This window comes from Mytilus edulis, chromosome 5, assembly GCF_963676685.1.
Source record: "Mytilus edulis chromosome 5, xbMytEdul2.2, whole genome shotgun sequence".
NCBI lineage: Eukaryota > Metazoa > Mollusca > Bivalvia > Mytilida > Mytilidae > Mytilus > Mytilus edulis.
In genome coordinates, this window is record NC_092348.1 from 53,845,895 (window position 1) to 53,870,686 (window position 24,792).

Consider the following 24,792-nt stretch of genomic DNA (forward strand, 5'->3'; position numbering starts at 1 on the left):
TGTTATGAATTAGGCTGTTAGATTTCTCGATTTAATTGTTTCGTGTTTTTCATGTAGGTACTTACTATATGTCCGACTACACGGTATGGAGTTTTCTCATTATTGAAGGTCGTTCCATTGTCTATAAATAATTGCTTTCATTCACCTCATTTGAACTTTGATGGAATACTAGTAGTTGTCTCATTGACAATAGCAGCATATCTACTGTTTTTATGCCTCACCTACGACAGTAGAAGAGCATTATACTTTCTGGTCTGTGCGTCCATTCGTTCGTCCGTCCCGAACGGTTCGTCCGTCTGTCTCGCTTCAGGTTAAAGTTTTTGGTCAAGGAAGTTTTTGATGAATTTGATGTCCAGTCAACTTGTCACTTAGTACACGTGTTTCCTATGATGTGATCTTTCTACTGTAAATTCCAAAATAGATTTTTGACCCCGATTTCACCATCCAATAAACATAGAAAATGATAGTGCGAGTGGGGCATCCGTGTACTATGGACACATTCTTTTTTTGCTATTAAACATGTGCTACTAGTTTCTTACCTTCAGACATATATGACTTTGCTTCCTGAATAGAAAAGAAAAAAAAATTCCGATGATGATTTATGTAACCAGGGCGAACGCCAGTTACATGCATGTTGTATCAATAAAAAAGGCTAAAATACCTTATTGAGGCATTTTAATAGCTCATATCCCTACAATCTCCATACACAGGGCAGAAAGAGAGCATATAAATCAACACAAATCACAAAGTTTATACAATATCCACACAAACAACACATGATGCATTTCAGTTAAATATGATTTAGAACAAATATGGAAACATGATAAACCATACTCCTGTGGTATACCATGGATTAATGAGCGCAATTTATATACCCCTCAGCTTGATTACTGAGCTGAGATACAAAGGAAGTACAAGCCTCTAATCTGACGGACCTCTATAACATGTGTTATAGTAGTCTTAGCTCTAATCGACAGTTCCATTGCTGGGACACATTCTTTAAGCAGCCACAGCTCTTTTGTCTTTCAGTGTTCAAATACAGTGACAACCATTGCATCTGTATATGTAGTGGTACGTGTAGAATCCTATTTAGGCTTTAATACACGGCGGAGAAGAGCGGTGTTCTTGTAGAGCGGTCTTAAATGCCTCTCCAGAACCTGCATGCACAACTTTATCTGGTAGTTAGTTCCAGTGAATAGTTGTTTCCACAAAAAATGAATGTTTGTACTGTGGTTTGTTGCTATTTGGTACTTTAAGTCCTCTGGTGTTATTGATTACTTGACGTTCAATAATATTGTCAGTTCCACAGTTTGAATATGCTTTGGCTTTGATAGTTCGTTTATGTCGTGCTGGTATAACAATAAACAAAATTGTCGGCTCGGGTCAGTATAGTCCGGCGGCACCAGACCCTCAACCATCTTGTAAATCAGGATTAAGACGGAGGCTGTGTCTTTTTTCCTCTCAGTTGCATGACAAAGCAACACCTTATGAACGGAAAAAAAACCTCAACTTTTATTGCATAAGTCGAAATACTCAACTTTTATTGCATAAGTCGAAATACTCAACTTTTATTGCATACTCCTTTTTTCTTTTTTTGGTGAAATGTCCGGAATTTTAAAGACGATTCCGAATTTGATAATTTATTACACACTAACCGGAAGTGGTCGTATTATTTATGAAAATGTCAAAAGTAAAATGTAAATATTTGTAATAAAATGGCACAAGAAGAAAAATCGCCGCTTTTAGCGGACACAGATGGAGATGATTTTAATTACCCTAATCCAAGAAAAAGAGTTTGGCATGTGCCACCTGAGCTGAAAGGTGTTGTGACTGGGAATGGTACAATCAACACCAGTTCATCATCGTCTTCCTTGGCCTGCGATTTCGATTTTGTTGTCTGTGTCTTTGTTGTCACATTTGATACAAGATCAGGTAAAAATTTGAGGATATTAAACTCATTGTCAATCCCACCAAATCTCTTTATTTTTGTAGACATACAAGTTTCGGAAAATAAACGTTATCTTTTGATATACAAAAAAAAATGTAATTGTCCTTGTCAAATGGTTTTTCATACAATTGAGAAAATTATGCATTATGAGATTGACGTATCAATACTATCTGGTATATATATGATATCGGATATGTTCCTTATGTCGTAACTGCAATCCCGTTCCCTTTCCCGAATGTGACCTACTGAATTAGACTTTTTACCATTATTTTTGACATTTTTACTGTGAACGGACTGATCTAACATTCAAGTAAAAGTAACGTTTTCTGGATACCTTTTTACTTAATGCTAGTGCCACAAAATAACCAAATTAACCCAGGTTCTTTACATAAACTATGAAGACCAGTTCTGCCCTGGACACCTTGTCACACTAGGGGACAAGTGTCTACAACAATCGACATAACGGACAATTCTCTGGGAGGACAAAGCTAACACATTGTACTTGACCGGATATTGATTTGGACAAGTATAAGCCAGCATTCTAGGAAGGGAAGTCTTAAAGAAATAATACCTAAATTATCATATTTATTTCATACCAAAATACACAATAGATATTCTAATATTATGACAGTTAGTTGTACAACAATACAGACGTTAAATAAAGTGGGAAATGTCTTACTTTAAGTTGGGATTTTAAACTGTATCATTTAAACCATTTTATACCCAAGTCCTAGCGTTCGAACCCTAAATAATGCCAAAACATTTAAGAGATGAATTGGTCCAGAACAGTAATAGTAAACAACATGGCTGTAATGAATACTGATAATTACCTTCGAGGAAAGTATGAATTCTGGACAATGTATACAAATGGAAGTTTTTAACGACCTTGACTGGCTATACAGCCTTTGCACGGTCGGTAAGGACAATGTATATATATGGAAGTGTATAACGACCTTGACTGGCTATACAGCCCTCGCACGGTCGGCTCGGTGCCGGAAGGCGTTTGTTGAGCTTTAACATATTTTATGCCGTGGGTCAGGAACAGGTAGTAGAGGACAAGGAGCTAACAAACTAACTCTTAATTCCAATATTGCCACATAACCTATTGTGTCTTTTTGTTTTGTTCACGCATCATTGTCAATATTATAAAATTTGATGCAACTGTCGTACAAGTGAGAGGTTTAGCGCTATAAAACCAGGTTCAATCCTTCATTTTCTACATTTGAAAATGCCTAAACCAAGTCAGGAATTCGACAATTCTTGTCCATTTGTTTTTAATATGTTTTGTTATTTGATTTTGCCATGTGATTGCATTGTGGACTTTCCAATTGGATTTTCCTCTAGGTTCAGTATTTTTGTGATTTTACTTTTTTCCACTGAAAAAGCATGCATAGTTAGGATTCATATGACGTAAGAAAACATATGATCTGACCAGAATGACTACCAACACTGTCAATGTGAGTTGGTGGTCTAGTGGTTAAGACCGATGGCTGTTGATGTATTTTAATGAAAGTCCTTACCAGAGTTCAATAAACTAGAAAGTGGTACGTTTGTGCTTTGTTTTTCAAAGTAGATCACAACATTGAACAGAGATCAAACTTCAGATATCTCTTTGGTTTGTCTGTTTTACGCCAAGTTGCCATATGCTTCTCTCTGTGTACTGCAGCTTCCTCCACCATAATCATAATATATAATAACAGACTTCCTAGTGTCAATAATGGTGTTGGGGATTTGTCCTTGGTGGTGGGTTGTACATTTGTTAGTGACACATCCTGCTGTGGAGTGTTCAACCTAAACATACAAAGTAACAATACATGTCATCATACATATGAATTCAGATCTTTTTATTTTAGTCCACTGAAAACATTATGCAGTATGGGGCAACAAACAGTACTTATCAATCCAACCCTAGCGGGAGCCTCCTAATAGTTAATTCGCTGTAATACATGTACAATGTACTACATTTGTAGCTTGTAAACACTGAGGCTGCAAGTTGGAACCCTGCACATAAAAGGTGTTTTCGATTACAATCTTCTAGGATGGTTGGTTTTCCTGAAAAAAGTCAGTGGCTTTATGGTCCGCCACTAATAAAAACTTACCATTGTAATAAAGCCAACCATGCTGAAAGTGGCTTTAAAAAACCAACTTATTTTGTCCATTTCATCTTTCTTGTCTATATATATATATTTGTTGAATCAAAATAGGAATTTGTCAGCATGCTATATATATACATTTTGTACCCTGACCTGTGACACTGACACAATATTATTTTGATAGCTCATCAACTTCCCAATTACCTTATGTACAATGTACATGTAAGTAGATTGTTCTACATGATATGTATCACATAAGCTAGCCTATGTATGAAAATGAAATCTTATTTTCTATGGAACAACAAAAAACTGGTTGCTGAAATTTGCTATCAGGCTTCATATGAACATGATTAATAGCATGTACTGTGTAATGTGTTTTCAGTTTCATTTTACTTCAACATCCTGTTTACTGAATACTTACAGCAGATATCATTAGTGAGCAATACATGTTGCTCACAGTTCTATTTACGGTATAAATAAATTACACAACTAATTAAAATTATGATATATAAGCAAATTTACAGATCTAACATTGTTGGGTTGATGTTTAGACGAGTTGTATATACATTATGTACACAGCCATGTATCAACATCATTGATGGCGATCCGATGGATACATCTGTTGTAGAGTTGTCACTGACTCAGACGTACTTATAAATATAATTATTTTCTGTGACTGTATATTACATTAATTTGTAGGATCCTTTACTATAGATAATTTAGCTGATCTGTAACAATAACATCTTCATGCCTTATATATCATGTACTGCAGTACGCCGCTAGATTAAAACTGACGTGGAAAGGTAACACACGGCCAGCGAAAGCTCTTTTTATGAGAGCCCAGGTGGTCGTGTGGTCTAACGGGACGGCTGCAGTGCAGGCGATTTGGTGTCACGATATCACAGTAGCATGGGTTCGAATCCCGGCGAGGGAAGAACCAAAAATTTGAAAGCAAATTTACAGATCTAACATTGTTGGGTTGATGTTTAGACGAGTTGTATATATATATATATATATACGAGTCTAAATTGAAAACTACGTTCAAACCTATGATTGCGTTGGATAAAAACCGCAATTTTTATACCTGTGCATGTAAAGCAAATTTCGTTGTAGAAGGGTCTCAAAACAGCACAAACAACATTTTCCAAAAGACCAAAAAAGTGGAAAAGTATATTTAAATAAAACGCATTTGACTAACAGGTCGAACAACTGATGTTCTTTAACCCTGCTGACTGCCATTGGCTATTGCCAAATAAAATTGATCACAAGATGTAACAAAATGAATCTTAATATAAATTTAATACCAAACAAACAAAAAAACTTGTGGCCAGGATGTTATGCCACAAACATACGGTGTAAATATTTTTGTAATACATCATATATATATATATATATATATATATATGGAAAGGATTATCAAGTTATTTTCAGGGTAAGACAAATGTTGTATTCACGCTTTAGATTACAAGAACCTATAACCATGATAACTATGTCTTAAAGTTATTAAGAATGGGTATTGCCCTGGACACCTGTAAATTGAAACATTGAAGTAAATGTTTAGGAATCTTTAAACTATATAACATCTTGTTTATTTTAAGGGAATATGGTTGAATGGTGTCAGCCTGAGGAGTTTGAACTGGATGGTGTTGAGTTTAAAGCAATGGTCAGTGGGTCACATACTTTGCTGAAAGATTTTGTGTAAGTTAAAAAATGACACTAATGTAAAATTCACCATATTCTTTTGATACATGTACCTTACCCTTTGCATTAAATCAAGTTTTCGCACACATTTGTAAAAATTGTTCTTTTAAAAAACTTTTCACGTCGAAAGTTGTAAAATTGTATATTTTCTTGCGTTTTAGTTTTCATTACCTTACTCTGAAGTATGAGGAATACAGGTTTAATTCTTTCTGTCTTTTTGGTTATCCATTTCTTCCACATTTTATTCAGTAACTACAATCATGGCAGTAGCTCTTGATAGATTTAAAACAGTTTAAAAACTTTAATTTGGTTTTGAAAATTTTGCAATACCATATGACAAGTTTTCATTTCCTTTGATGTTTTACTTCCTGTTTATGTGTTCAGAGCCTAGACCATGTGTGCATAGATAAAATAATGAATAACATTGAATATTGCAGATACTTCCGCAAAGATAACTTGTACGGGTTAGCATGCTTTGAAAACATGCATGTAGAGAGTGAGATTGAAAGAGGGGCAAGGATGAAATCAGTTGGGATACTATCAACATCTTACACAAATTTATATAGGCATATGCAGTTTTTAGAAACACAAGTTCGGTAAGATAAAATAAGCAATGGTATATTCCCAATGTTATTTTAATTGATCGGGCATAGGTTATGTTTTAATTTGCATAAGAACAGTCTATTTGGAGATGTTTGTGATAAGGATGATTGCCGTTATAATTATTATTGAATTCTAATCCCCTATTGCTATCAGTGTCACCAAATGCATATACAAACTGGGTGTATGATATGAGATGAATAACTGGACACTTCATTCAGTCAGGGGTACTACTTGTACAAGTTATTTTTAAACGACCGCAAAAAAAAATAAATTTTGCAGTCGTATATTGGTATGATGTTGGTGTCGTCGTCGTCCGAAGACACATTTGATTTCGCACTATAACTATAGTTTAAGTAGAAATCTATGAAATTTAAACACAAGGTTTATGACCACAAAAGGAAAGTTGGGATTGATTTTGGGAGTTTTGGTCCCAACAGTTTAGGAATTAGGGGCCATAAAAGCGCCCAAATAAGCATTTTTCTTGGTTTTCGCACAATAACTTTAGTATAAGTAAATAGAAATCTATGAAATTTAAACAAGGTTTATGACCATAAAAGGAAGGTTGGGATTGATTTTGGACCCAACAGTTTTAAGGAATTAGGGACCCAAAGGGTACAAAATTAAACATTGTTTGATTTCATCAAAAATTGAATAATTAGGAGATAACTGTATTGTATTTTAAGCTCTGACGGCATCAATTGGGGATTTGATGGTCGCAAATTAAGTTTACTGGCAAGGCGTTAGCGGAGACAGTAAACAGTTATTTGTGACCATCAAATCCCAAATTGATGCCGTCGGAGCATAAAATACAATATTGTTATCTCCATTCTAATGAAACTGACAGAAAACAAAGTTAAAACATGTATTTAAAATCTGTCATATACCGTCTGCGCTTGCACGTACATCCCATAGCATAAATTGTCAATTGATGCCATGTAAGAAAGTGACGTTATCCAATCAAAATGAATGTTACAAACATTGTTGCATTAGAATTTGGGTTCTTTGATATGCCGAATCTAACTGTGTATGTAGATTCTTAATTTTTGGTCCCAAAGGGTCCAAAATTAAACTTAGTTTGATTTTAATAACAATTGAATTCTTGGGGTTCTTTGATATGCTGAATCTAAACATGTACTTAGATTTTTGATTATGGGCCCAGTTTTCAAGTTGGTCCAAAATCGGGGTCCAAAATTAAACTGTGTTTGATTTCAACAAAAATTGAATTCTTTGGGTTCTTTGATATGCTGAATCTAGACATGTACTTAGATTTTTGATTATGGGCCCAGTTTTCAAGTTGTTCCTAATCGGGTTCAAAATTAAACTTTGTTTGATTTCAACAAAAATTGAATCCTTGGAGTTCTTTGATATGCTGAATCTAAACGTGTATTAAGATTTTTGCTTATGGGGCCAGTTTTCAAGTTGGTCCAATTCATGGTCCAAAATTAAACTTTGTTTGATATCAACAAAAAATTAATCCTTGGGGTTCTTTGATATGCTGAAATTAATATAAAAAAGAAGATGTGGTATGATTGCCAATGAGACAACTATCCACAAAAGACCAAAATGACACAGACATTAACAACTATTGGTCACCGTACGGCCTTCAACAATGAGCAAAGCCCATACCACATAGTCAGCTATAAAAGGCCCTGATAAGACAATGTAAAACAATTCAAACGAGAAAACTAAATGAACGAAAAACAAATATGTAACACATATATAAATAATGTGTTGGGGTTAAACATGATAGAGGGATCCCAACCCTCCCCCTAACCTAGGACAGTGGTATAACAGTACAACATAAGAATGAACTATAAAAATCAGTTGAAAAAGGCTGAACTCATCAGATGGACAAAAATACAAGTGTACTTATACATCCCGACACAAAAAAGACACAATGAACAGATCTGAGAGTACTGGCATTTATCTGACAGCTAGTTCAAAGCCACTAACAACTAATAAAAAAATCATGCAACTAAGACTAAACTATCAATCAATACACATCCAACATTCAATGGGTTTAGTGTAAAGACGTCATAAACAGCCAGAGAAAAACATGACCATGTACAATGCCAAGTTACAGGTATCGACAGATTGTAGATCCATGAATATTTATATGCATATAACATACTAGTAATATTTAGTTAGCTTTTAATTTACTGATAACAAAATCAATATTTATACCAATAAGAACAATATTCAATGATCTTATTACAGTGTTGAATAGGTAACCTTTTAGAATAAGTTTATTTAAAGGAGTGACAAGTTTACATGGATCATTTCTAAATTTCCGGGCATGGTTAACAACATTTCCGTAAAAATGAGGATGTGCTATCCCTGTGGAATAAGTTTTCTACAGGTACAACCAAACTTCAAAACTAAATCTTTATATCTATGGAAAAAATTAGTAAAGGTTTTAAGTAATTTATGGTAACGATATCCCTGGTTTAATAATTTACCAGTAATACATAGGTTGCGTTCATTAAAATCAAAAACGTCACAACAGACACGGGCATAGCGAACAAGTTGTGAAATATAAACACCGTAAGATGGTGCCAAAGGAACATCACCATCTAAAAATGGAAAATTAACAATAGGGAACGAAAAATGGTCTCTTTTGTCGTAAATTTTAGTGGAGTTTCTCGTTTAAAACCGAAATATCTAAACATGTATTCAGATTTTTGATTATAAGCCCAGTTTTCAAGTTGATCCAAATCGGGGTCCAAAATTAAACTTTGTTTGATTTCAACAAAAATTGAATATATGGGCTTCTTTGATATATGCTGAATCTAACCATGTCTTTAGATTTTTGATAGTTGGGCCTGGTTATCAAATTGGTCCACATTGAGGCCTAAAGGGTCCAAAATTGAACTTTATTTGATTTCATCAAAAATTGAATTCTTGGGGTTCTTTGATATGCTGAATCTAACCTTGTATTTAGATTTTGGATATTGGACCATAATTGGTAAATGTCCAATTCAAAATTTTTTAGTTTTTAAGTTTAAGTTCTTAGACCACATTCATGTCAGAAACCTATGTTGTGTCAACTATTTAATCACAATCCAAATTCAGAGCTGTATCAAGCTTGAATGTTGTGTCTATACTTGCCCCAACTGTTCAGGTATCGAACTCTGCGGTTGTATAAAGCTGCGCCCTGCGGAGCATCTGGTTATTTAAAGAAGTAAAAAAAAATATATACATATAAGTTAATTATTATGTTTAAATAATCTCCCTTTAATTTTCTCAAAAAATTACTCGTATAAGTAAATTTTTCTTACAATCCAACAAAACTTCTCTAGTTTTGAGATGTAAAATCACGGTTTTAATGATTTTTCCCAGGTTAGCTCATATTTTTTTTTATTAAAGTTCAGAATATTATGATATAGACATTTAATATATAGCAAACACTAATCTTATATGATTTTTATGATATACTAAAAAGACTGTAATGTACAAGTATGTTACTTACAGTCTGAGATTTTACTGCATTGAGACTGAATAGCTTAAAATTCATCAGACACTGAAATCAATTTTGTAGAAGGATAGTATTTTAGCAAAAAAATGGAAAATAACTTTATTTATATCTTTCAACTGTAAAACACTTGCAATTGAGAATTTTACATCTACATCTTCTTACAAAGAAATTAATTGATACAAGTATTATGCTTCATAAAGATTGTTGTCCTGTTTTACAAAGAGTAACACTTGTCTTCATAAAAATAAGATGATGTGGCATGATTGCTAATGATACAACTATCCACCAAAGTTTAAATGAAGAATATGTAAGCAGTTATAGGCAACCATCTGGCCTATAACAGTTAGAAAAATTCCATACGGTATAGTCAGATAGAAAACTGATGACGTAATTTATAACAAAACAATTTACCATCAACAAATATGACAGATATACCTGCAGGAATCACTAATTTTTGCTTGATATGATTATGAAAATTTTATTTGTTTGAATTTAGAACTATTATCAATAGACTTATTGTCATGCTGCATTTTCTATTTGGTATATAAATATATGTAGTGTATTTCTATAAATAGGCACCAGCTGGAAACTCCTGGGAAATATTCAAATCTTGAAGTATTTTACCAAGATAAGAAAGGAACATTGAACAGTACTACATCAATCCCACAGCAAATAACACCGAACTCTTCCTCGTCAACGCCAAGTCAAGAAATATTACCAGAGATGAAGGTCAGTGCTTTTGTTTTATGCTTATGCTCATTAAATTTGAAAATAATGGTCTAGACCCTGCTAACTTCTATGGCTTGCATGAATCATTTGTCATATACAGCAGGCTGTGCATGTAATAGTTTATAGTTAAAGTTTAAACGATTTCAGCAGAAATGGATAAATAAAAAATATATATAAAACAAATAGAATATTATATAAAAAGATATTGAATAAACATAATGTTAAATATTAGAGCCCAAGTTGCCCACATTTTTATTGTTTTCAGGTTTTACTTTTTAAAATGAATTGACTTTATATTATTGAATGCTGTTGAGTTGTACACCCATTTGTTTCATACTTTTTTGTGTTTTATACAAATACCCAGAAACTAGTACAATAATGAAAAAAGCCTCTTGTATCATTCTAGATAACCCACCCAGCTGGATGTTTTTCTCAATTCATGAAGTTTTTTGGAGAGAAAGTATTTATATTATGGAAATTTGCACTGTTACAGCAAAGAATATTATTTTTCTCGCCCCCACCAATAGGTGTTGTTTGTTATAGAGGTAAGATATATCTGCATAACATTTACATATTGGTTCAGTTGCACATTGGATTATACACAAATAGAAAATATTAGAATGAGTATATTTAATTTTTATAAAGATCTAACAAGTTAAAAATGTAGCCAATGATTAAATCCTTCAAGTTTTTTTATTTTTGATCTCATTACACTCAAAATGTTCCTTCTTTGTTTATAATTTATCGTTAAAAATTTGGTTCTCAAAAATTACAAGTCTTGATTATGTTTTTTCACAATAGATTTCAGCTAAAAAAATATCAAGTAAGAGCCAATAAAACTTATTTTAATATTTCAGTTTACTGTGCGTGTTGCCTTGGAAACCATGATATTGGAGGACTTGGTCATGAAATGAAACCCCACTTTTATGTCAATGTAGCTGATATAGAAACATTAGAATCAGAAGTCTCATATATTGCATGTAATGTATTAGTTAAATGTTTGCCTATTTATGTACTCTTTTTCTTATGTATGACATGGTAAATGTATCTGATGTACAATAACATATTCACAAGAAACAACCAATATACAAAATTGAAATATGATTGGACCAAAAACAAACCAAGAACTTAAAAAACAACCTGTTACAATGTACTTTGTGAGATAAAGTTTGCCTGAAAACCAATTATCAAGGAAAAAAGGCACCACAATGAACATTAATAAAGATTGCATTACAAAAACCAACAAAAAATGATTTTTCTGAAACAAAGTACTGTAAAATTTATTCAGATATTATTGGTGATGTTTATACTTTTGCGAAAATTGCAACAATTACATCATAAATGTTTGGATTTGTTTTATTTGACAGTACATCTGAATTAGGTCAGAATCAATTATGCCATTACTGTTCTGTATTTTGTAAAGGCATATTAGTTTAGGTTTTATCTATAAAGCATGAACAACATCTACTTTTTCTTTTGTAACTACATTTTTTGTACTTTCAAATTCAGACTACAGAATTGAGGACGTCAAATTGGTTTCCAGAAATTTAAAATGCCTATCACAATATAATTAGCAAGCTTTCCAAAACAATGTCTTAAATGTGAATGCTTTTATATTATTATCAACTCCTGGTTTTGTATCATATACATATATACATTCTACCACTACATCTAGTGTGATACGATATTTATCCACTGGAGACAGTTAAATTTTCAAATTTAAAACACAAGGCTCATCAATCGTTTTAAATATTTAAAATTTAACTGTCTAGAGTGGATAAATATCTTATTACACCAGATTTGGTGGTGGAATCTGTTTCTCTAATGATTTTCAAACAATATGCAGGCAAACTTATTCCGGCTTTACGAATCATCTGAAAAAAGATGTGTTCTTTCTATGTGACGTCATCAGGCATGGTTGCCTTTTTTCATGCCGTCACAATAGGAAATTCAGAGGAAGCAAAAAATTTTACGTCATTATCGGATTTAAACCAATGATGAACTGAGATTAAACAAACCACACATTGATTAAATTTGTTTATACAATGGGTGCAGAAAGGGATAAATTCACAATAAATAGAGAAACACCATTAAAATTTCTGATAAGATTATTAATGTTAAAAGGGTGAGAATTGTGTAAACAAAATTTATTCAAGATGATTTTAAATTTTAACAAGTGTATTCTTATTTACAGTTGGGAATATATTAAATCATGTTTTCTTACAATTCTAAAAAAAACAACTCCTGTATCAAACAATTTTTCCTTTTGAAGGTACAACAGAGAAGATATTTGAAGTTAAAACAAGCCTTTATGATATATATGTTGATAATCAGATGATCAGACCATGTTCCCCAATGTTAAGAGACTTAATGAAAGTCAGTGTAGCAGACAAAGACAAATTTGCTAAACTAAACAACCAAAGGTATGTTTAAACATTTATGTGGCCATATTACTGTCATTGGCAATAAACCTATTTTTGAGAGGTCTTTCAAGATAAGTTGTGATTCTGTTACAATCTCATAATGATAAATGTCACAAAAACCTATAGATGTGTATTTAGTTATCTTGTATTGTTGGGTTGGTGACCCATGACACAAAAAGGTAATTGAAAATTTGATATCTATGAATATACTTGAAACTTTTGAAGTACATATATTAAATCAGCATGAGCATATGATATTTAACTGAGAAAGAATATTATTTCAAAAATTTCAGATGAACTTGTTTAAATGAAAAAGTAACTTGTCATTTAAATTTAATTAACCCAAAGGTTTTGACAGATTTGGCTGGCCCTTAATTGAAGTTGCTTGCCATAGATCATAATCTAGATTCCAGACATAGTCTTTTTACAAATCCTGTACTCAGATTCAAGTAGCATGGCTGCACTTCTACAAATATCAATTAACATTTTTTTGTAGGTCAGCATTACAGTATAACTATGAAGACCAAGGGATTGATGAGGAAGAGCTATTTACAACGTAGGTTCATTAAATCTAAGGGAGATAACTTCTTGTTTAGAACATTAGGTCTCTTATTTTATCTGAAAAGTGTTAATTTTTGCAATATGAGATATTTTTTTATATAGTTTTCTAACTTAGAAAATTTATTAATTGAATTACTTCAAGTTAAGTTTTACCCTTGTCCGTCTATGTACATCCATACATCCCAAAATTGGTTTCTGTTCTCTAACTTGAGTTTACCGCAAACCAAATGTTATGAAACTTATACACAATGTTTATTACTGCAAAACATGGATCAATTTTGAATTTTTGTGATGTCACTTCAACTGTTATCGGGTTATGCCCCTTTATAAATGGAAAAATTGCAAGATTTTTAGTTTCTGTATCTCTAACTTAAGTTTGCCTCAACCAAATGTTATGAAACTTATACACAATGCTTATTATCACAAAATACAGATCTATAATTTTGGTAGCGTCACTAGAACCGTTTAAGAGTTTATCACCTTTATAATTGGAAAAATTATTAAATGTTTAGTTTCTGTTCTCTAACTAAAGTTTGCCTCAACCAAATATTATGAAACTTATACAAAATGCTTATTACCATAAAACAAAATCAAGTTTGAATTTAGGTGGTGTCATATCAACTGTTGTTATGCCCCTTTACATATTTTTTTTAAATTTTAGATTTTTTACTGAACAAAACAACAGAATATTCCAAACTTTATTGGAAGCATCATGTTCACAGGACAGACAGTTAACATCAGAACACATGAAAAACATGGGACTAGATCCCTATGGAGATAGAACATTCCTGATGGAATTAGTAGAGCATTATGGGATTGATGTTATGTTGATGGTGGATAATCCATGTTGTCCCAAGTAGCAGCAGGAATGATCAAATGTGGAAAAATGAATTAATTCTTTATAAAGATATGATAGTTTAATTTTCTTCCAAGAGGCATTAACATTTTGAATCAGTCTTTTTTATTTTAACTTTATTTTTAATATAGATATCTAAATTATGGTACCAGGAATGGTAACATGGACAGCTAGCCTGTCTTATACTCCCTTGAGACCATTAGGACCTTTCTTGATCAATTAGATTTAAACTTGCAATTTGAACTAAAAATACGATTAATTTTTATGTCATATAAATGATTCAGCACTTCATCATTTAATATAATTTTGTAATTTGATTGAAACGAAGGAATATTGTTTATCAGTTCATGATAATAAAAAGAGACAACCCAACCAAAGAGCAGAAAATAGACTACAATGGGTCTTTATCAAAGTGAAAAAATCCAACACCTTGAGGCTGGCTTCAGCTGGCCCCTTAACAAAAATTTGTACTACTTCAGTGAAAATGGACGTCTTACTAAATCCAAACCTTTAAGTATATATTCCCCAAAATGAAAAAAGATGAAAAGTACTTCAGATAGTAAACAAACACACTTTTAGGAGTAGAGAATGTCAATTGTTTAGATATATGACATCAGCATCATTTTTGTTATAAACTATTTTTAGATTAACTTTTTGTTCATATTTTTAGCATGTTAAAGCTGTTTCATTCAGCTGAAGCAAAAGGTATTTTGAATTTACATTTTCCTTTAAAATATAACAAGATATGTCAGATATGGGTTTACTACAATTTGGTCCATATGTCCTTCAATTCAAGGTTAAGTTATTTTTTAAATTTATTTCTGTAATCTATGATGATACATGTATGACATGGCATAGTTATCAGAATGTGACTTACTAGTATTCACCAACAGTGTACAATATACTTATTGCATTATTATTAGTAAATTTTTCATCTATGACTTCAAATATTTTGCTCAAGTTTGCAAAAATTAGATTTTAAAAAACTAATAATGATATATCAGTGATATTTTGCCACCTCAGTCCAATTTCAATACCATTGTGTAACATTTAGGTTAATATTAGTTGAGTTTATATTTAAGACATACTGTGGGTTCCTTCTTATTAATGGGGTACAAATTTTCATAGATTTAATGGATAAATGAGAACCACAAATAGCAGTGTACAACAAAGTACACATTTTTTATTGACTTGTTTGTAGACACTGGCAAAACCATCAAATCAAGTATCCATGAAAAAACTGTTTTCTGCAATACTTGAAAATTGATACACACAAAAATTAATGAATCCATGACATATTATATCTATGATCCAAAACTTTTGTATCATATTGATAAATACCATGTTTCAAACCTTGTATACTTACAATTTATGCCATTTTCAGATCTTGAATTTTAGTTGTAACTTCTTTGCCTAGTTCTTTTAAGTCAAGTCATCCTTGATGGACAGGCACAACCATTTTGATTTGTATAATATGTGTGTGTTAGATATCTTGAAATATCGCTCATTGATTATTTGACATATGAAAGTTTTTCAATATTAAGTTTATTTGCATGCTATTTAGAGCTTTATAATGTTCATAACAAGGAAAAATTAAACAATTGCTGGTATTTAAGGTGGTACCTAACACTTTACTTAAAATTAATTTGGCTCATTTAATTTTTTTAAAATTTTGACAAAGTATTTACTTTGACCCTTTGACAAAAGTATAAAAATTTTAAAAGATTTGAACTAACATTTAATCAGAAAAATTACACTGGTTTTATAGCAGTTTGACAAACACTTATTTTGATCATTGAGAAGATTAATATTCCCTTAAGGATATAAAGTACTAAATGGTGGCCCCATTGCCGGCAATGCTATTTTTAGCAATTATCTCCTTAAAAGGCGCTTTTAATAAACTAATTATGGAAAAACTGCTGTTGTCTAATTGAAGCTCGATATCTATTTGCGATTTTACCGCACTCAAATATATATGGTCCCATGGCTTTTCTTGGTGAATTTTGGGGTTTTTCACGATACCTGACGATTTCGCAGAAAAATTTCCCTAATTTTGAGCACCATAAAAAAAATATTTCCGGCCCTTCATACTATACATTTAAGGACAAATTTGTGCTTGCATGAAACTTCATTCATAATACTTTCCAGAAGAAAAATATATAAAAGATATAACAACCAATCACAGAGAGCCATCTATTTTTATCTCTATGTCATGTTCCCTTCATAAAATGGCTGCGCCCATGTAATTTTATTTGGTACATTGTAACCTTAAGAACACAACGTCATTAAAACATTCTATTGATTTTACAGAGTTATCTCCCTGTAGTGTTAGGTACCACCTTAATATTAGAAGCAGACTATTTTCCATCTAAGGAAATATCAATTTACGTATGATTTTACTTGACATATACAAAAATGTGTATATGTATGAGATATAATACTTTTGATTAGTAATTAAATCACTTGTTCATTTTTTTTGAAAATAACATAATACATAAATTTCAAATTGGTATTACTACTGTGTTAATTAACTCCAGAAATGATCAAACTGGTGGTACAGTGTTTTGTATTATATTATTTCATTATGCAAGTAAGTATATTTTACCTTCTTTTTATCAGTCATTAGGATTTTGTGATAAATGTAGAATAAACTTTTCCTTGTTACAATAATACCTCACACAAAATATACCAAAACATAAACTGTGGAGTAATTGTCTCGTAGAGTAAATTGATGTCATACATGTTTACTTTTTATGCCCCCACCGTAGCGGAGGGGGCATGGAGTTTTACCCTTGTCCGTCTGTATGTTCCAAAGTTGGTTTCCGTTCTCTTATATAATATAATATAATTTTAATGCCAAATTAGAAAATTTCCCATTTTCATGGTCCACTGAACATAGAAAATGATAGTGCGGATCCGTGTACTTGGGACACATTCTTGTTTATTATATTGCTTTATCAATTATATTAGTTATCATGTTACCACGCAAGACATAACTGCAAATGTCATATCATGCATCTAACACTAATTTGTATATTATATATTGTTGAACCATCTTTTTTGTATAGTTTGAAATATAGAAATATAATTGTTATTTAATGATCAGAATGTATTTGTGCCAAATTAGAACTGAAATGAGAAAAGTAGAACTAGTGGGTAATGTTTAGGTCATATGAAAGTCTTTTAATTTATTAGTTTTAAAATTATTTATACATGTATGCCATGTACAGTACAATAAATAGTCCTTTTACCAGATCACATAATTGACCCTGTGATAAGAGATCCATTTTCAGTTGTCTCCCATAGGAGAAACATAAATTTCTATTGATAAAAAGAGAAAATGCATCTGTGCATAATGTATATAACTTTTAAAGTTTTTTCAAATCTTTTAATTACATTGAATTTGTTGTTAAGTTAAATACTTTTGATACCAGATGTTATTTTCACTAAAAGTTGGTTAAAACACAGAGATATTACTTTCATCTTATCATGCTATCAAGCAACTAGTTTAAAGGATGTAAAAAAAGTATTGGAATTTAATAACAGAATCAAATCAGTACATGGCAAATGGATTAATTAAGCTTCTTTTTACCACTAAAAACCAATGAATTGTTTTCTAATATTTGCATTACACACCAAACACTTTATATGTTTCGATAGGAATAGGAATAAAATATAAGATAAAGGGTAAAGGATGATGCAGCACCAATGCTAGCAACACAGTACAAACAAGAAGACATTTTAATGTCTCTAATAACATTTACCATGTGTCAATCGAAAAAAAACCTGTCTCTACACAAGAAGTGAAGTAAGCCAATATAAATGACCAATGATCTACCATAAGCAGTTTTATTTAGCACCAAAGTCTATAAAAGGTCAAGAAACAATAACAACCTTTGATGGAGATTGTGATTGGAAATTATCTTTTATATTGTTGGTAAGTTCTAATGAAAATACATTAAAAATACTCTTTTTAAAACTATTACCTCAACATCATGCCCCTAAAACTGACAACAGAACACATGTAAATAGGTTAATGTATTTTATTCAGATTTAATTCCTAATGTCAAAGCTTGAGTTTTGTGAATAAGTGATGAAATAAAATTGAGAATGGAAATGGGGAATGTGTCAAAGAGACAACAACCCGACCATAGAACAGACAACAGCAGAAGGTCACCAATAAGTCTTCAAACTTAGTTTAAAACTTTATTTAAAGTTTATAAAGTGTAAGAAACACCCCTTTTTGTGTTCGTCAAATTCTCACACAAAAAAGTACAAACAAAGGACCCAGCTGACTTCATTTTCTGGTCTGTATTTAAAAATATTGGTTATAATACACCTAATCGCTATTTATTCCATTCCGGATAAGTTCTAAAATTACACAACTTTTTCATCCAGTTGAAGTTATCTGGGACCCTGTTTAAACAATGCATCATGCATGATACTTTTTAATGAGACCTGTTTAAACTACCGTAAATACTTCAAACAAAATATTTTTTTACTTTAATTTTAATTTCGAAAAAAGTGGATCATACTATATCAAAGTTTCTTGATAATCACTTTCTAAAGTTTTTTCTCCCTCATCTCACTACTGATGACCTCCATTTTTCGGCCGGTGACCCAAAACAGGAAGTTGTATAAATGACTGTTTTTCCCGGAATGGACTAAATAGCGATAAGGTGTATATTTGTACCTTACACAAAAAAGTCCAAGTAGGGCCCTTGGTGAGATTTCACCTTTTAATTCATTTTTAAGTATAGTGGTTTTAATTTTGGATAACACGATTTATTTAATTAATAATTGATATTGGATTTGAACTGCATGAAGTTGTACTCTCAGGTTGGTACTTTAACTTTAGTTGTATTGGTTGAGCCAATGGGATGTTTCAAGCAATTTTCAATTGTCAGATTTGATGTTAATGTATAAAAGTTTGTATTAGTACAAATGTATATAATTGTGCACATAAAACTCTTTTTTATTTGGTGGCAAATTTTTGACAGATTGATCATCATGTTATCATCGGCAGAAAAATATTGGAAGTTTCTAAGTGTTAAATGACATAATACCCAAGAACCCAGTTATTTCCTGGTGCATTTCTTTAAGACAACAACCCAAATTAAAAAAATCACACTTGCTCTATCCATAAAAAGATTTTTACAGTATAGTGTACCACTTATGGGACAAATTATTTCAAAACTTTAGAAAATTCAAAATATTGACAATTTTAAAATAAAGGGGTCTGTAATTCAGTTAGATATCTTCAGACAACTTATTTATGACCTTTTCATACTGGACCAAATCACAACTTTACTTTAAAATACTTGCCCCAAATTTTGTTTACATGTAATTTCATCCCCCTTCTTATTATATTATACATAGAAAATAGTAAATAAATTTGAAAGGTGCATGAAAAAATTCTGCAAGTTCACTGTTCACAGACTTCACATTAATGACTTTATTCGTATACAATGACAATCAAAGAACAATAACTGTGTTCCTGGACCATAGAAAGTGGTAGAAGGATATTGATTTAGATGTAGAAAAGAGGAAACGTTGATGATTGATTTTTCTTTATCAATTAATTTTGTTTAAGATGATTATTCACCTTTATCCATGGTAGATGTAAAATTTAAGTGTCTTGTCAAAACATGGTGGTTTTATGTTTATTTAACTCTGTCAATTTTGTATATTAATTCTTATACATAAAATTGGTATTTGAAAGCCTGTGCAATACTTCAACTAAAGTTTTGTTAATATCTCATGTGTTATGAAAAATGTACTGTCGTACAAATGTAATTGTTTTTGGATAAAATTTGCACTTTTGTGCAATCAACTCCTTTAGCCAATAGCTGGATGCCTTTTCTCTGGTGTATCTTTGTACACACAGCATTGTAATACATTTGTGCTAACATAATAAGTTTATGTTTTGAGAATGAAAGAAAAAGTTGGAAAATTATTAAAATGTTTGTAAAAAAACACTTTATACGGATCATTAGATAAAATGTTGCCATGCTTGTACACATATTTAATCATGTGCTAAACTTGTGAGCCCTTATATTCTAAGTGACTCGAATGCATTCGAGATGTTTCTAAAAATGCTTTTTTGCATTCTTTTTAACTCTTTTTGCTAGGGCTTTTTAGGTGCTGTTAGATTTTTTTTTCTGTGATTTAATGGAATATAAGGCATAATCTTTAACAAATATGATAATAAATTATGTACATGTACTCATTATTTAGATGATTTTTTTTACATTCCATGTTCTTGTATTGATGTATTTTGTCTTGTTAATAATTATAGCTAATAGATTGTTTATTTCTTGTTTTCTATACATTTTAAAAAATTTGTGTACATTCCATGTTCTCATGTATCTTGTTATTGATAGAGCAAATAGCTTGTTCTCATATCTTGTTTTCTATCATACTATCATCAGGTTGTTAATAACATTTCATTGTTATGTGCAATAAATATATCTCTTATCATGTTTTTATTCATTCCCATATTATATATAGTTGTGTAATATTGATTTTCCCCTATTTGTCTTTGTTAAATTGCACTTTTCAAAAAAATGTGCAGAATTTATCTTTGTTTCAAATAAAGAAATACTTGGCATGAGTAAAGTTTTATTCTGTCCAGAACTATAGACATAATTCACATAATGTTTCATTGCATATAAGAAAATAGCCATCACTGGAAGTTAACAAATCAAATGTTCACCCTTTTTCTTCCTGTGTATAAGGCTTAGTTTTTTAAAATCATTGTTGAAGATAATTGCTTACATTCACTTCATTTAAATTTTGGTAGATAGTTGTCTCATTGGCAATCATACCACATCTCCCTATTTTTATGAGGTTAAAAAAAACCTGAAACCAATTTTGGGAAGTACCGACTAGAGAATAAATCAATGTCCACTCCGGTGGGGCGAGGGCTTTATAATAAAGGGAGCTTATTTCAAAGATTTAAATTAGTCACCAAGATTTCATGAAAACTGCTCAAAGCATTTTTGAGCTTTTGTCTAAAAACTGGAAAGTCCCCTCTTTTTTAATGAATTTAAAACCCCATAACTCGGATATGTAAAATCTAAAATTTATAAAAATTGAAAGGGAGACGACATCAATAGATATATACAATTTACCAAAGTTTCATAACACAAGTGCACACACTGAAATGTCTCGCCTTCTTTACTAACCATTGATTTTGTGTTGATAGTCCTAAATATAAACCTTACTACAAGTGCCACACAAACTTATGATCCACGAGGTCAAGGTCAGATAAACCAAACAAAAAATACATGGACACCTTACAATCATTCAATAGACAAAACATAGTTGACCCATTGCCTATAGTTTCTAAGAAATAGACTTTACCAAGGAAACTTAACATTGACCAATAAACCATGAAAATGAGGCCAAGGTCAGATGAACTATGACAGAGAGACATACACACCTTACAATCAATCTATGCATTAAATATAGTTGAGATATTGCTTATATTATTAGAAAAAAAGACCAAAACTCAAAAACTTCACTTTGACAACTGAACCATGAAAATAAGGTTGAGCCTTGCCACACAGAAATATATACACCTTACAGTCAATCTATGCATTAAATATAGTTGACCTATTGCTTATAGTATCTATGAAACAATCTTAACATTAACCAATGAACTGTGAAAAAGAGGTCAATGTCAATTAAAACCTGCCAGACTGACATGTACATCATAAAATATTTCCACACACTAAATATGGTTGACATATTGCATATAGTATTTGAAAAAAGACCAAAACTCAAAAACTCAATTTTATCTGAACCATGAAAATGAGGTCAAAGTTAGATGACACCTGCAAGTTGGACATGTAAACCTTACAATCATTCCATACACCAAATATAGAAGACCTATTGCTTATAGGTAGTATCTGATACATGGACTTGACCACAGAAACTTATCTTTGTTCACTGATCCATGAAATGAGGTCAAGGTCAGATGAAATCTGTGTGATGGGCAAAAGGACCTGGCAAGGTACACACATACTAAATATAGATATCCTATTACTCATAATAAGAAAGAAATTAACATTACAAAAAATCTTGAATCTTTTTTTCAAGTAGTCACTGAACCATAAAAAAAAGTCAATGCCAATGGACATGTGACAGATGGGAACTTCATAATATAAGGCATCTATATACAAAGTATGAAGCATCCAGGTCTACCACCTTCTAAAATATAAAGCTTTCAAGAAGTTAGCTAATCTTAACTTTTTTCAAGTAGTCACTGAACCATGAAAATGAGGTCAAGGACATTGGACGTGTGACTGAGGGAAACTTCATAACAGGTTTCATTAATATAACCAGATGCTTCGCAGGGCGTAGCTTTATACGACCGCAGAGGTTGAACCCTGAACGGTTGGGGCAAGTATGGACACAACATTCAAGCTGGATTCAGCTCTAAATTTGGATTGTGATTAAATAGTTGACACAGCATAGGTTTCTGACACAGAATGAATGTGTTCTAATGAACTTAAAATTTTTGTTTTCTCTTAGAGCAATTCACTATGCTGTTGAATATTAATCCTCTCAAAAAAATGTTTGAAGAAATTTTCTTTTTTATTTATGAAATTTCAAATGAGAAAAATTGAACCCAATTTTTTTAATCACATCCCCCTTTCCCTTATTCCAAAACTAATCTCAATTAAAATTTCTAATGGAGTTTGCAACAATAACTACTCATTTAAATACATCATAAAATATTAAGATGTAAAAAAACTGCTTGTTATCACTGAAGGTAAAGATTATTTTAATTTATCAGTTGGTAGTAAAAAGTGAATATACATTGTATATTGTATATAACAAAGATTTAAGTTGATTCTGGACAAAGAAAGATAACTCCAATTAAAAAAAAATCATGCTATTGCACTATATTTTGCAATTAGATATTTCTTGCTTACTATTCTGGACAAAGAAAGATAACTCTAATTAAAAAAAAATTTGCTATTTCACAATATTGTGCAATTAGATATTTCTTGCCATTGCGCAATACTGTGCAATTGAAAAGACTTGCTATTGCACAATACTTAATATAATAATTTTAGATCCTGATTTGGACCAACTTGAAAACTGGGCCCATAATAAAAAATCTAAGTACATTTTTGGATTCAGCATATCAAAGAACCCCAAGATTTCAATTTTTGTTAAAATCAGACTAAGTTTAATTTTGGACCCTTTGGACTTTAGTGTAGACCAATTTGAAAACAGGACCAAAAATGAAGAATCTACATACACAGTTAGATTTGGTATATCAAAGAACCCCATTTATTCAATTTTTGATGAAATCAAACAAAGTTTAATTTTGGACCCCGATTTGGACCAACTTGAAAACTGGGCCAATAATCAAGAATCTAAGTACATTTTAAGATTCAGCATATCAAAGAACCTAACTGATTCATTTTTTGTCAAAATCAAACTAAGTTTAATTTTGGACCCTTTGGACCTTAATGTAGACCAATTTGAAAACGGGACCAAAAGTTGAGAATCTTTGGACCTTAATGTAGACCAATTTGAAAACGGGACCAAAAGTTGAGAATCTACATACACAGTCATGACAGTTAGATTCGGCATATCAAAGAACCCCAATTATTCAATTTTGATGAAATCAAACAAAGTTTAATTTTGGACCCTTTGGGCCCCTTATTATGTTGGGACCAAAAGTCCCAAAATCAATACCAACCTTCCTTTTATGGTCATAAACCTTGTGTTTAAATTTCATAGATTTCTATTTACTTATACTAACGTTATGGTGCGAAAACCAAGAAAAATGCTTATTTGGGTCCCTTTTTGGCCCCTAATTCCTAAACTGTTGGGACCTAAACTCCCAAAATCAATACCAACCTTCCTTTTGTAGTCATTAACCTTGTGTTTAAATTTCATTAATTTCTATTTACTTAAACTAAAGTTATTGTGCGAAAACCAAGAATAATGCTTATTTGGGCCCTTTTTTGGCCCCTAATTCCTAAACTGTTGAAACCAAAACTCCCAAAATCAATCCCAACCTTCCTTTTGTGGTCATAAACCTTGTGTCAAAATTTCATAGATTTCTATTAACTTAAACTAAAGTTATAGTGCGAAAACCAAGAAAATGCTTATTTGGGCCCTTTTTGGCCCCTAATTCCTAAAATGTTGGGACCAAAACTCCCAAAATCAATACCAACCTTCCTTTTGTGGTCATAAACCTTGTGTTAAAATTTCATAGATTTCCATTCACTTTTACTAAAGTTAGAGTGCGAAAACTAAAAGTATTCGGACGACGACGACGACGCAGACGACGACGCCAACGTGATAGCAATATACGACCAAAATTTTTTCAAATTTTGCGGTCGTATAAAAAGTATGAAGCATCCAGGTCTTCCACC

The 24,792-nt window shown here is 31.6% G+C and overlaps 1 protein-coding gene across 1 annotated transcript; it reads left to right on the top strand.

Moving 5' to 3' along the window:
* Positions 1–1,642: 1,642 nt before the first annotated feature.
* Positions 1,643–14,420, top strand: LOC139523897 (DENN domain-containing protein 11-like). The gene is made up of 9 exons (XM_071318272.1): positions 1,643–1,932; positions 5,640–5,739; positions 6,180–6,338; positions 10,396–10,549; positions 10,956–11,094; positions 11,407–11,529; positions 12,822–12,972; positions 13,469–13,528; positions 14,195–14,420. Exons 1-9 carry the CDS (start codon positions 1,716–1,718, stop codon positions 14,391–14,393), a joined length of 1,302 nt encoding a protein of 433 aa, XP_071174373.1. The 5' UTR covers positions 1,643–1,715; the 3' UTR covers positions 14,394–14,420.
* Positions 14,421–24,792: the final 10,372 nt, after the last annotated feature.